This window comes from Chiloscyllium plagiosum, unplaced genomic scaffold, assembly GCF_037043375.1.
Source record: "Chiloscyllium plagiosum isolate Xiang-an unplaced genomic scaffold, Cpla_swu_hap1 HiC_scaffold_3, whole genome shotgun sequence".
Taxonomy (NCBI): domain Eukaryota; kingdom Metazoa; phylum Chordata; class Chondrichthyes; order Orectolobiformes; family Hemiscylliidae; genus Chiloscyllium; species Chiloscyllium plagiosum.
This window is the reverse complement of record NW_028270141.1, coordinates 8624409-8638652: the sequence shown is the minus strand read 5'-3', so window position 1 is coordinate 8638652 and position 14244 is coordinate 8624409. Positions and strand designations below refer to the sequence as shown.

The following is a 14244-nucleotide window of genomic DNA, read 5'->3' as shown; positions in this document are numbered from 1 at the left end:
TTTTATCCTTATTTCCACCTTAGGCTTTTTCAATGTTTTGAGTTTCAATAAAACTCAAAAAGGAAATTTTTTGCTCTATCTCTGAAGCAAGTAAGAATGACAGATGGTTAATCATACAATCCCTACAGTGTGGAAGCAGGCCCTTTGACCCAATAAGCCCACACCAACCCTCCAAAGAGTAACCCACCCAGACCCATTCCCCTACCCTATATTTGCCCCTGACTAATGCACCTAACCTACACATCCCTGAACACGATGGGCAATTTAGCACGACCAATTCACCTAACCTGCACATCTTTGGATTCTGAGGAAGGGTCACTGAACCCAAACTTTATCTCTGATTTCTCTCCAGAGATGCTGCCAGACCTGATGAACTTTTCCAGCAATTTCTGCTTTTGTTGAAGAATAACAGACAGTTTTGTTATGATGTTTTTTGGAGGAGACAGTACCGCAGGAAGTAAGGCTAGGAGCCGTTGTAATTACCCTGGAACTAAATTTACTGGATTGTGTATGTTACCAACTCAAGTATTCAAATACTTTTTAAAAAGTTTGTTTATTTTAGTTGTAATTTTGAGGTTCTGAATTGATTTCCACATCCTGGTCTTTCAAAGACTTATATTCATTGAAAAAATATTTGTATAACTGTGGAACTGTTACTGCACCAAGCAAAAGAAAGGGGGCAGTATTTTTCAACTAGTTCAAACATTGCATTTAAAAAATGTATTTTAAAAATTCATAGTAACCAGAATTGAATAACAGACCTGACCCTTATGTTAAATCATTATTAGCAGTAGTATGTTTTGCAAAATAGAACACAGAATTATTGCAGGATTCTCTTGAGGAGAATAGCCTATGTTTTATTATTCTGCATAGTTGTTGTACTTGCTTTCGTGCCAATGAAAAGATTATAAAGTTTTTTCTTTTCTTAAAAACATTGTTAGTGCTGCTCTTAACATTTTTTTAGTGTATATAATTTTTAAAATCTTAAATCATTTCAATATGATCCTTCAGTTGGCTTGCTCTTCTCTTGTTGTGGTAGCAATCTCCATGCAGCTGTGCAATTTGGGTGACTTTAAGCTTTGAACCTATGTTTGGCATTCAGTTTTAAGTTGCACCATCCATTGGACGTTTGGAAGTATGCCTGAATTTGCTGGGCTTTACACAATCATAATTTATGTTCTTTGTAAGTACCAAACATTAGATGTGGTTTGATGTTAATCATTAAAAAAAACAACCTCCCATTATCCCCACCCTACAAAGAAGATGCACTCTTGTGTGTTTTATGTTGATAGTTATAAATTTTGTTTTGTTTAGTTTCTAGTACGAAAATGCTGTGGATGGAGGAAGAGGCATTAGGACAGGAAGAATTCCTTTATTGTTGTGGGGCTGCTACTCAGCTGCTAAAGTTTGGATCGGCTGATTGCTGGCTGAAAGGCATATCAAGTAATTCTACCAAGGTGTTATTCCTCATTATTCCAGGTAAGGAATCCAAAATAATGGATTTTCTGAGCCAAAAAATATCAGAGGTTGTTTTGAGAACATGAATGTACCAGGACCTTACACGTTATGCTATTGGAGTACTGAATGATCCAACTTGAGATGCTGAAATTTATAATTGATCATTGCTTTGAAAGAAAAGAAATACTTGGTTTCTGTATGATTTTGGTGTTCTTCAGGGGAATTAATTTCTATCTTAAGCCTGCGATTGTTTGCATGTGGAAAAATAATTTCAGCTCTTTCAGCAGTAGTTGCACAACAATGCATCTTTTTCCCTCTTGCCTCCCAAAAGCTATCCACAAAGGAAACTTGTGTTGTCAATAAAAGCCAAAAGAACTTCAAATGAGAACAGAAATTGCTGGAAAAGCTCAGCAGGTCTGAAAACGTCTGTGGAGAAAAATCAGAGTTAACGCTTCAGGTCAAGGAAGGGTCACTGGACCGTTCTGATTTCTCTCCACTATGAGTTGTCACTTGGTTACCAGCTTTGCAATAAAAAATGAGTGTGAATTATTTTCCACATGCAGATTTGATGCCTGCTGAGGTTTGTATACTCGTGTTCATAACAGGTAGAAAGTGAGGACTGCAGATGCTGGAGATCAGAGTTGAGAGTGTAGTGCTGGAAAAGCACAGCAGGTCAAGCAGTATCCGAAGAGCAGGAGAATCGACATTTCGGGCATAAGTCCTTCATTATTTTGGACCGTAAGCCAATATAAATTAGGAAGCAAAGGAGCAATGAATAGACGACTGATTTTTGGGTGACCTCAAGTAAAGACACAAAAATAAAGTCCTGAGAGGTTCTTTTGGGTTCAGGGTTCAGAAGTGAATATATTTTTTATCCTTATTTCAACCTTAGACCTTTTCAATGTGGGTAAAACTCAAAAAGGAAATTCTTTGCTCCATCGCTGAACCTTCGTCCCGATGAAGGGCTTTTGCCTGAAACGTTGATTCTCCTACTCCTCGGATGCTTCCTGACCTGCTGTGCTCTTCCAGCACCACACTCTCGACTCATGTTCATAACACAATACTCAAGAGACCTGTCAGCTGGGGTATTTAGCCTAAACAGGCAGAAAAGTTAAATTCTAAGATTCTTTCCTTTAAGAGTAGACATTTGAAAGGTTGATTTGCTGCTCTGGTGTAAGCCATACCTGAAAGGTCAAGAGTTGATAAAATTGATTCAAGATTTGAGTATCACTTTGATTTGTTGGATCAACTTTTAACAAAATGAAAATTGAATTGCCTTTAATTTTAAGGAGAGTGTCTCCATTATGGAGAAAAATTCAGAAAGTCTTTGTGGAGGTTGCAAAGGAACCTCAATCTGTTAGTAGCATTCTTGAGACTCGAGAAGTAGAGGATTAAAAAGTAAGAGATAAATGACTTACAATGTAAGCGCCATAGAAAGGTTTGAGTTTGCATTTAATAGGTGTGGGCAATTTCTGGGCCATCTTTGTGATACGTGTAGCAGGAGCACTCTCAGAAGATGGCATATCTCTGCATTTCGTTGTACAAAACCAAACCTTTGTGAAAACATTTTCCCATAGTCAATGAAGGTGAATGCAATGAACTGTGCTATTGTGATTGTTGACATTTTATGAAGGGGAAAGGCAATGGCCTAGTAGTTGTATCACTGGACTGTTAATTCGGAGACACAGAAATTGTTCTGGGGACCCGGGTTCTGGGAATCCTGCCATGGCAGATGGTGGAATTTGAATTCAGTTAATGTCTGGAATTAAGAATCTAATGATGACCATGAATCGATTGTCAGAAAAACCCATCTGGTCCACTAATGCCCTTTAAGGAAGGAAACGAGCATCCTTACCTGGTCTGGCCTACACGTGACTCCAGATTCTCATTGTACAATACACTGATGTTTATAAATGTGTGCAAAACAAAACTCTTAAATTATGACTCTTGCTTCAAAGCCTTCTGCGAATATATATATATATACCATGAAGGATAAGTAATTTTTCAATAGTGTACAAATGGCCTCTAACAGCAAAAGATGTTGCTTAGTAGTCTTTGAAATTCCATTGCCTATGGTGTTCATCTCTTGGATGCCTGAGATGATTAATTATATTGAGTTTTGATGTTGCCTGAGCACTGAGTGCTACATTATCAGGTGGGCCAGTATGCTGAGTGTATTTGTTGAAAACTAACGTGGCAGAGGCTGAATGTAGCAGATTTATTTGTGAAGTTTAGTAATAAATTAGAAACAACAGGCATCAGTACTTTGCAAGGACGTGATTCAGATTAAAAATTAGTTTAAGGACATCTGTAGCCCAGCAGCATGTCACTATAGTGGACAGTGCTTAACAGTTTGTATAAGCAAAGACACGCTGATCCACAAAGGTGCATTCTTAGTTCTGATTGCACAAACCACTCTCAGAAGTGAGGTTACTCAGAGGTGAGATTGTCAGTGCCTGACAACAGTAAATAAGTAACAGTAAAAACGCAGAATACTGCAAATACTGAAAATCTGAAACAAAGATGTGTTGGTGGAAATCTTCAGGTTAAGGAGAATCTAATAGAGAGGGAAATGGAATTTCTGGGCAAGACTTTCATCTTTCAGATGGGTGGTCGGAGTTAGGAAAGTGGGAATCCACCCACCTTGGGAGAAAGTGTTTGCAAAGAGAGGACTTTTTATTGAGGTTGGGACGATGAGGGATAGTGATTGTATGGATTACTTTCAGGCCAGTCAGGTACGTAGTAATATATTATTAAAGGTCCCCTTTCCAGCTGTGGAACTTCAGTGAAGAACAATAGGACCCTATAGGAGTCTTGTCGCCATGGAAATCTTCACCCCCACCCATTACCACATGTCAACCAAGGCATTTTTAGGTCCATACACACACTAGACACTGCATAGAACTAATGAATCACAAAGTGACAACAGATTGTGCAAAGTAAAATTTATTTTAAAAAGCAATTCATTCATAATTTTCCAATTTCTTAAAAAAGAACTTCCTTGACACTTTTATTGGTCAATAATGAATCATAGAGACCTATCAATGGCAGAAACTACAAGCACTTGACACTTTCATATCTTAAGGATGTAAACTTTATGGAGAGATCCGAAAGCCTGTCAACCAGTGTTTTCCCCCGGACTCAGCAGTTTCCAAATTCCAATAGGTATTAAAACTCTAGAAGGGAGTGAAATTTTAAACTAATGTTTGGGATACTGACCAAATGGACTGCATTTTCCCGAATAGTTGAAAGTGAGGACTGCAGATGCTGGAGATCAGAGTCAAGATTAGAGTGGTGCTGAAAAAGCAAAGCAGGTCAGGCAGCATCCGAGGAGTAGGAAAATCGAGTTTCGGGCAGGAGCCCTTCATCAGGAATGTGCCTGTTCTCATCATAAAGTTTACATCTGTAAGATGTCGGTGTGGAGTTTGCACATTCTCCCCATGTCTGCGTGGGTTTCCTCCTGGTGCTCCGGTTTCCTCCCACAGTCCAAAGTTGTGCAGGTTAGGTGAATTGGCCATGCTGAATTGCCCATAGTGTTAGGTGTATTCCCCTCTGTTAGGTGTCAGAGGGGAAATGGGTCTGGGTGGGTTACTCTTTCAGAGGGTCGGTGTGGAGTGGTTGGGCCGAGGGGCCTGTTACCACACTGTAGAGAATCTAATCTAATCTAATATGAAAGTTTCAAGTGTTTGTAGTTTTGCCATTGATAGGTTAACAAGTCTCCATGATTCACTATGGGCTAATAAAAGTGTCCTCATTCCTGATGAAGTTTTCCAGCCTGAAACATTGATTTTCCTGCTCCTCAGATGCTGCCTTTTCCTGAATAGTGTCAAGCTTCTTGAGTGTTGGAGTTATACTAATCCAACCATTGAAGAATATTCAGTTGCACTCCTAACTTGTGCCTTGGAGATGGTGGACAGAATTTTGGGAATCAGAAAGTGAATTAGTTGCTGCAAAAATCGCAGCCTCTGAGCTGCTCCAGTAGGCACATATATATGGCTAGTCCAGATAAGTTTCTGGTCACTGGTAACCCTCAGAACATTGTAATGGTAATAGTAGTGCAATGCAATTATGGAGTCATAGAGATGTACAGTACAGACACAGACCCTTCAGTCCAACTCGTCAATGCCAACTAGATATCCTAACCTAATCTAGTCCCATTTGCCAACACTTGGCCTATATCCTTCCAAACCCTTCCTATTCATATACCCATCCAGGTGCCTTTTAAATGCTGTAATTGTATCAGCCTCCACCACTTCCTCTGGTGGCTCATGCACCATCCTCTGTGTGAAAATGTTGCCCCTCAGGTCCCTTTTAGATTTTTCCCCACTCATACTAAGCCTATGCCCTCTAGTTCTGGACTCCCCCAACTAAGGGAAAAGACCTTATCTATTTACCCTCTCCATGCCCCTCATGATTTTATAAACCTCTATAAGGTCACCCCTCAGCCTCCGATGCTCCAGGGAAAGCAGCCCCAGCCTGTTCAATCTCTCCCTATATCTCAAATCCTCCAACCCTGGCAACATCCTTGTAAATCTTTCTGAACCCTTTCAAGTTTCACAACATCATTCCAATAGGAGGGAGACCAGAATTGCACACAATGTTCTAAAAGTGGCCTAACCAATGTCTTGTACAGCTGCAACATGACCTGCCAACTCCTGTATTCAATGTTCCGTCCAATAAAGGAAAGCGTACCAAACACCTTCTTCACTACCCTGCGACTCCACTTTCAAGGAACTATGAACCCGCTCCCAAGGTTGCTTTATTCAGCAACACTCCCCAGGACTTTACCATTAAGTGAATGTCAACAAGAGATGGTTAGATGCTATCTTGTTGGATATTCTCAATCCTGTCACTTGTGAAGGATGAATCTTACTAGCCTCTTCTAGCCCATGGGCTGCATGTTGTCCTGGGTTTTTATACACGCAGGCATGAGTGGTACTGAGCATTGTGCAAGCTTCAGTGAAAATCCCTCACCTTTAACATAATGATACAGGAACATCATTGAGGAAGCACCTAAAAATGTTTGGGCCTAACTGTGACCGTAAGGTCCTCCTGCAGAGATGTAGGAATTGCAGCTACCAATTGCACATAGTTCGCTTCAGAAAGCATCATGTAATCTTCACTGCATAATCTGTTACCGTAAAGTTTATTGACAGATAAATATTGTTACAGTTTCTGTGGGGCATTTGCTTGATCTTTTGCAAAGGAATAAAAGAATGACGAGAGTTAAATTAGGGCAAATCAAGGACAATAGTGGGAAGTTGTGTGTGGAGTCAGAGGAGATAGGGGAAGCACTAAATAAATATTTTTCGACAGTGTTCACTATAGAAAATGAAAATGTTGGCGAGCAAGATACAGAGATTCTTGCATCTAGAGTAGAAGAGATTGAGGTTCACAAGGAAGAGGTATTAGAAATACTGCAGAGTGTGAAAATAGACAAGTCCCCTGGGCCGGATGGGATCTATCCTAGGAGCCTCTGGGAAGCAAGGGAAGAGATTGCCGAGCCTTTGGCATTGATCTTCAAATCATCATTGTCTACAGGAATAGTGCCTGAGGACTGGAGGATAGCAAATGTGGTTCCCTTGTTCAAAAAGGGTAGTAGAGACAACCCTGGTAATTAGAGACCAGTGAGTCTCACTTCAGTTGTTGGTAAAGTGATGGAAAAGGTTATGAGACAGGATTTATAACCATCTAGAAAAGAATAATCTGATTAGGGACAGTCAGCATGGTTTTGTGAAGGGTAGGTCGTGCCTAACGAATCTTATTGAGTTTTTTGACAAAGTGACCAAACAGGTAGATGAGAGTAAACTGGTTGATGTGGTATATATGGATTTCAGCAAGGCGTTCGATAAGGTTCCCCACAGTTGGCTATTGTACAAAATGCGGAAGAATGGGATTGTGGGAGACAAAGCAGGTTGGATCAGTAATTGGCTTGCTGAAAGAAAACGGAGGGTTGTAATTGATGGAACATGTTCATCTTGGTATCCAGTTACTAGCGGCAGACCGCAAGGGTCGGTGTTGGGTCCACTGCTGTTCGTCATTTTTATAAATGACCTGGATGAGGACTTAGAAGGGTGGGTTAGTAAATTTGCGGATGACACTAAGGTCGGTGGAGTTGTGGATAGTAACGAAGGATGTAGTAGGTTGCAGAGAAACATAGATAGGATGCAGAGCTGGGCTGAGAAGTGGCAAATGGAGTTTAATGTGGACAAGTGTGAGGTGATACACTTTGGACGAAATAATCGGAATGCAAAGTACTGGGCTAATGGTAAGATTCTTGGGAGTGTAGATGAGCAGAGAGATTTCGGTGTCCATGTACACAGATCCCTGAAAGTTGCCACCCAGATTGACAGGGTTGTTAAGAAGGCATACAGTGTCTTGGCCTTTATTAATAGAGGGCTTGAGTTCCGGAACCAGGAGGTTATGCTGCAGCTGTACAAAACTCTGGTGCGGCTGCACTTGGAGTATTGTGTACATTTCTGGTCACCGCATTATAAGAAGGATGTGGAGGTTTTGGAAAGGGTGCAGAGGAGATTTACTAGGATGTTGCCTGGTATGGAAGGAATGTCTTAGGAGGAAAGGCTGAGGGCCTTGAGGCTGTTCTCGTTAGAGAGAAGAAGGTTGAGAGGTGACTTAATAGAGACAGACAAGATAATCAGAGGGTTAGATAGGGTGGACAGGGAGAGCCTTTTTCCAAGTATGGGGATGGCAAATACGAGGGGACACAACTTTAAAGTGAGGGGAGATAGATGTCAGAGGTAGTTTCTTTACTCAGAGTGTAGTAACGGTATGGAATGCTTTTCCTGCAACGGTAGTAAATTCGCCAAGTTTAAGTGCATTTAAGTCATCATTGGACAGGCATATGGACGTACATGGAATAGTGTAGGTGGGATGGGCTTCAGATTAGTATGACAGGGTGGCGCAACATTGAGGGCCGAAGGGTCTGTACTGCGCTGTAATGTTCTATGTTCTATAATGCTGTTGGAAGGTTAACATTCGCTCTGAATTGAGCTCAATTAGCATTTTAACCAATGGTAATCAAAATGTTGAGCAAGCCAATGTAGTTTGTCCAGGCCTTTCTTCAGTATCTGAGGAATCGTGAATGGCACTGGACATTGTGCAGTCATCAACGAACACCCCCACAGCTGACCTTATGATAGAGGTAAAGTATTGATGAAGCAATTAACGATGGCACAAACCTGAGGAACTCCTGCAGTGATGTTCTTTGACCAAGATGATTTACCTATAGTTACCATAGCCATCTTCTTTTGTGCTAAATATGATTCCAAACAGTGGAATCTTACATCTTTGGTTCCCATTGACTCCAGTATTGCTCGGGCTCCTTGATTCTACAAGTAGTCAAATGCTACCCCTCTGTCAAGAGCAGTTACTCTCTTCATTATTGAGTTTTGCTCTTTTGTTTGTGCTTGAATTGAGACTGTAATCAGGTCAAGAGTCACGTGAACCTGGTGGAAGACAAGCTGAGCGTCAGTGCCCTGGTTTATTGCTGAGTAGATACTGCCTGATAGCACTGTTGACCTAATCTTGCTGACGATTGGATATACAGTAATGGGGCAGTAATTAGCTGGATTGGATTCGTTCTGTTTTCCGTCAATATATGTGGGTAATTTGCCACATTATGAGGCAGGTTCCTGTGATGTAGCTGTATTGGAACAGCTTGACTAGCAGCAGATCTGGTTCAGGAGCACAAGCCTTCAGCAATGTTGCTGGAATGTTCACGGCTGATTTCAGTTGCTGGTGCCATCAGCGATTTGTTAATGCTTGAAGTGATTTAACTGGGTTGAAGACTGCCATCTATTATTTTTGTCCTGCATTGCAACATTTCCTGCTTGCCACTTCATATTCTTGGGTATTCTGCTGCTACTGATAGCTCATAGCAACACACCCACATTCAGGTTTGAGCTTTTTGATCCGATCTGAGTCTGTCTAATTTCACACCATGTTAGTGCCATGCGCTGTGATGGACAGTGCACAGGCAATACTTTGTCTCCACGAGAAACATTCAATGGCTCTTCCAACCAATACCCACATGGATAGAATCATCTGTATTAAATGGATTGGTGACTGTGAGATAAGTAGATTTTATTTGTTAATGTCTGTTCCTTCAGCATTTGTCACACATCTCCTCCAGCAGCTATGTCCTTCAGGTTGGCCATTGAGATCTCCAGAATACATTATGTGCTCTTGCTGTTCTCAGTTCATCTTCCAAGTGTTGGTCCACATGGAGGAGCACTGAATTAGCAGCTGGCATGAGAGTGGGAGGTCATAATCAGCAGCAGGATTCTTTGTCCATGTTTGACCTGATGCCTTGAGACTTAATGGGATCTAGAATCAATGTTGAGCATTTCCAGGACAGTGCCCTCCTTACTGTAAACCACTGTGCCAGTTCTTTTGCAGAGTCTGGATTGCTGGTGGGACAGATATACACAGGTGATGGAGATGTCTTAAGCATTGCTGTAAGGCATGATTCAATGTGTAGGACAACATTACATGAGAGGAGAAAGTGAGGACTGCAGATGCTGGAGATCAGAGCTTAAAAATGTGTTGCTGGAAAAGCGCAGCAGGTCAGGCAGCATCAAAGGAACAGGAGAATCGACGTTTCAGGCATAAGCTCTTCTTCAGAAAGGAGGGCTTATGCCCGAAACGTCGATTCTCCTGTTCCTTTGATGCTGCCTGACCTGCTGCGCTTTTCCAGCAACACATTTTTAAGCAACATTACATGTGATGTAACTTTCAATCTTCCTTTAGCAAGAAAGCAGCATAGTGGGATTCTGCTGAATTCTATACACCTTAATGAAACTAGAAAACAAAACTTTCAATCCAAACTTTGGTATTAACATTGGTTGTACTTCATCTGCCTTATGTTTCAATGTTCATAATTATAGCTTATGTTGGCTGGAAACTAAATTCTGTAGTTTTAATAACTTGTGCAAAGGTTTATGATGAATTAGTTAGTCAGCATCCATTTGGCATATGGTAGGTAAGGCAAGTAAGCAACCTCAAATTCCAAATTTTATTAGGACGTTAATTTATTTGCTTGAGAATATTGTAATCTCTCTCAATTTGTTCTGAATTACATGCTTCTTGAAACTTCATTATGTGATTGCTAAAAATGTTCCAGTTCTATACAATTTGTGAAGATGTTCATATATAAGGAACAGTAGTTGGTTCTTCATGGAAACAAGACCAAAGAATATAGCAGTTGACAATGGCCTAATAACCTGTGGCTCATGATGAATCTAACTCTGCTTTGTCATTTTAAAAATGGAATGAGACATTGCAATTTTCTGAGTAATATGTGAATGCTCAACATAAATATTTACTAAAAAACGCAGCTGAATTCCAAGGCTCTGTTCCAAACATTTCATGGGATCTTAGCAATCCAGCTGAAAGAAAGCTAAATGTACCCTTCAAAAGATTAACCTTGGAAACATTATTGGGCCAAATGCTGTAAAGAGTTCTGGTTTGTTAGATCCCTCCGAGGTATAAGCTGCTTCACTTAATAGCAACATGCCTGTCCACCAGAGGCTATCAATCAGACCAACAACTCCAGAATGCTGTCAGGTTTCTTTGATTATTACCACAGGCTAAAAAAATCATTTTAATTTTTTGTGTGCAGGCGAGAAGCTTGCTGCCAGCAAGAATGATGAAAAAGCTCAAAGCTTGCCTAGTTTGAAGACCCAGCTGTTGATTATAGTCTAATGCTATACCACACCCCAGATTACACTTCAATATGGTCATGTTTTAAATGACTAGTTCTCAGCCATAGAACATTACAATGGGCCATGATATAACTACATTGTGTTTGATGTCTCAAAACCTCAATGAGTGAACAATTATTATTTTGTGGGAAAATAATGGAAACAGTTGTGACTTTTGTAATTCAGTGACTTTTGTAATTCAGTGATTTTTGTGCAGTATTAACTTCCAGGATACACACAATCTTTCAGAGATGTCACAAATTGTATAAGTGTGAAGCAGGATTTTATTTTAATTATCTAAGCTTTTTTTGTGGAAACTGCAGTTTAAATCAGAAAATTAATGAATTAGGATTGTATGCTTCTCTGTCGATGTGACAGCTACACTGTTGGAGTAAATGTGAACCTTTAGTTCATAACTTTCACCAGAATATGAGTGATTTCATAATTCTTGGGAGATTTAAAATGCTTGAGGTAACCAATACTTTTGCTGTTTTGAAAATTACTTGTAAAAATGAAGGAGAGACCAAATATCTATCCATCATAACTCATTTCATGAACAGTAATTTATAACATTCATAATCAGATTGTTAACTAGAGCTGTAACAAATTCCATTTTGGCTGTGAACTTGTATTTTCCAGTAACCCATTTCCCAAGCTTTGCTTTTGTTTGGGCCAGCTATGATGTATTTCTTCACTGGCAGTCATTTTGAATCAGAATAATGGCCAAGGTTTTGAAGCTTTGAAGTCCCTCTTGGATGAAGATACGAAGCTCAAAGTCCTGGCATTGTTGCAACCTTAATTTTAACCAAACCTTGTCTTGTGGGACAATGAATTCTTATAAAACATGAACATGCTGGAATTGTCCATGTGTCTGTAAACATAATTGTGTAACTTAAATTTCTCAAGGCAAAAACACTTGCTCAATGGGAACTGTGTTTAATATATTATAGCTTTATTTTGTTGGTTTTGAATTCTCTGATTAACATGTGATTCAGTTTGTAGGCATACTTCACACTGTGGCTTGCAGATTGTTCTTTCTGAATTAAAGTTTTAGGAGTTTCTTTATTTGCTTTTGTAATGTAGGTGGCCTCAGTTTGGGGAGCATTTATTGCTCATTCCTAATTGCCCTTGAGAAGTATTAGTGAACCAATCTTTTCAATTGTAATCCTTGGGCTGTAGAACAACCACAGTGCGTTTAGGAAGGGAGTTCCAGGATTTTGACCCACATCACAATGAGGAACAATTCAAAGTCAGGATGACGTGTGGTTTGGAAAGGAGCTTGTAGGTTGTGATATTCCCATGTATCTGCTGCCCCTGACCTTCCAGGATGTGGAGCTTGCAAGTTTGGATGATACTATTGGAGAAGCCATGGTGAGTTGTTGCAGTACAGTTTGTAAAAGGTACACATTGCTGTCTCTATGAAGTGCTGAAGGTATTCGATAATAAAGGTGGTAGTGGGGGGCCAATCAAGCAGGCTGCTTTATCCTAGAGGGTGCTGAGCATAGTACTGCAGCCCAATCAGGCCTCAAACCAGCCCTTCCTCTCCGCCCTGTCCCCTTGACCTGACCCTTCCTTTCCATCTTACTTCCTACCTATCTGTTCCACGCTTCCCACTGACCAATCACAATTATCTCCTACCTGCATCCACCTATCACCATCCAAACTACCTTTCCCCAGCCCCGCTCCCCTGTTTTTATTTCTCAACCCCCTTCCCCTATCCTGGTGAAAAGTCCCAACCTGAAACATTGACTCCTCTGCTGCTGCTTGACTTTCAGCTCCACACTTTATCCACTCTGACTCTCCAGCATCTGCAGTCCTCACTGTCTCCAAACTGGAGAGTTTTCCAAAACACTCCTGACTTGTGCTTTGCAAAGGGTGAACAGGCTCTTGGGAGCTAGGGGACTGTATGAAATACTTGCTGCAGAATTCTCTGATCTGTTGTAATGACGGTATTTGGATGCCTGGCCCAGTTTAGTTTCTGATCAATTGTAACTCCCAGGAATGTGACAATGGGAGTTTCAGCAATGGTATGGCCATTGTACATGGATGGGAGTTGGTTAGATCCGCTAATGTTTGAAATGGTCATGGCCTGGCACTTGTGTGGTGGAACTTTACTTGCCATTGATCATCTTAAGCCTGAATGTTGTCCATAGCCGAGGAGTGTAGAATGGCACTGAACACTGTGAAATCATCAGAAAAAAATCAAACTTTTACCTCATGATGAAGGCTACATCAGTAATTAAGTATGGTTGGGTCTAGGACACTAGCCTGAACAACTGACTTTGGGCTCTTGTCACACAGTGGCACTGTCTCTATCTCCGAGCCAGGAGATCTGGATTCAAGTCCCACCTGCATAAAAGCTGCAATATAACATCTCTGCAAAGGTTATTTAGAAAATATCTACCCTGAGGAACTGGTATTGGGCCCTTGTGGCCCAGTGGTAGTGTCCGTACCACTGAGCCAGGAGATCCAGATTGCTCCAGAAGTGTGTAATTGCATTTCTGAATGGATTGACTAGAAAATATCAAATATGAGGCTTTTCAAGGGGCTGTTGTGGTGTAGTGTAGTGTTCCAACCTCTGAGCTAAACGGCCTGAGTACAAGCCACACCTGCTCCAGTGTCGTGTCATAAAATCTCTAAACTGATTGATTTATTCATTGGAAAGTATCCAGGCTGAGGAGTACTTCAGTGTTGTGCATAATTTCTATGGTTCTATTATCCCAGCTGATATTACTGCTGGACAAGTCAGATCCCAGACTAAAGTTTGGCTCAATAGGTCATGTTTTAATCTATTTTTCATTGAAAAGTAAACACACTCAGTTAGTTTTAATAATAAAATAGAAGTTTATTATACGAGAGAAGTTTTTAAAAACCAAGCTAATTATTACAAAGTTTGAAAGATTTTAAAAACACTTGGCAAATAAAGTCCTATCTACTAGGAAGAAGTGAGGACTGCAGATGCTGGAGATCAGAGTCGAGAGTGTGGTGCTGGAAAAATACAGCAGGTCAGGCAGCATCCGAGGAGCAGGAGAATCGATGTTTCGGGCTTATGCTTATTCTCCTG

At 40.7% G+C, this 14244-nt stretch overlaps 1 protein-coding gene across 6 annotated transcripts in view; it reads left to right on the top strand.

Moving 5' to 3' along the window:
* Nucleotides 1-14244, top strand: part of ldah (lipid droplet associated hydrolase) — a 272745-nt gene that overhangs the window by 29563 nt on the left and 228938 nt on the right. For all 6 annotated transcript variants that reach the window (XM_087977367.1, XM_087977362.1, XM_087977379.1 and 3 more), the window contains exon 2: nucleotides 1315-1479. In XM_087977367.1, the coding sequence (XP_087833493.1) occupies nucleotides 1315-1479 (165 nt within the window). The remainder of the gene's footprint in view (nucleotides 1-1314; nucleotides 1480-14244) is intronic.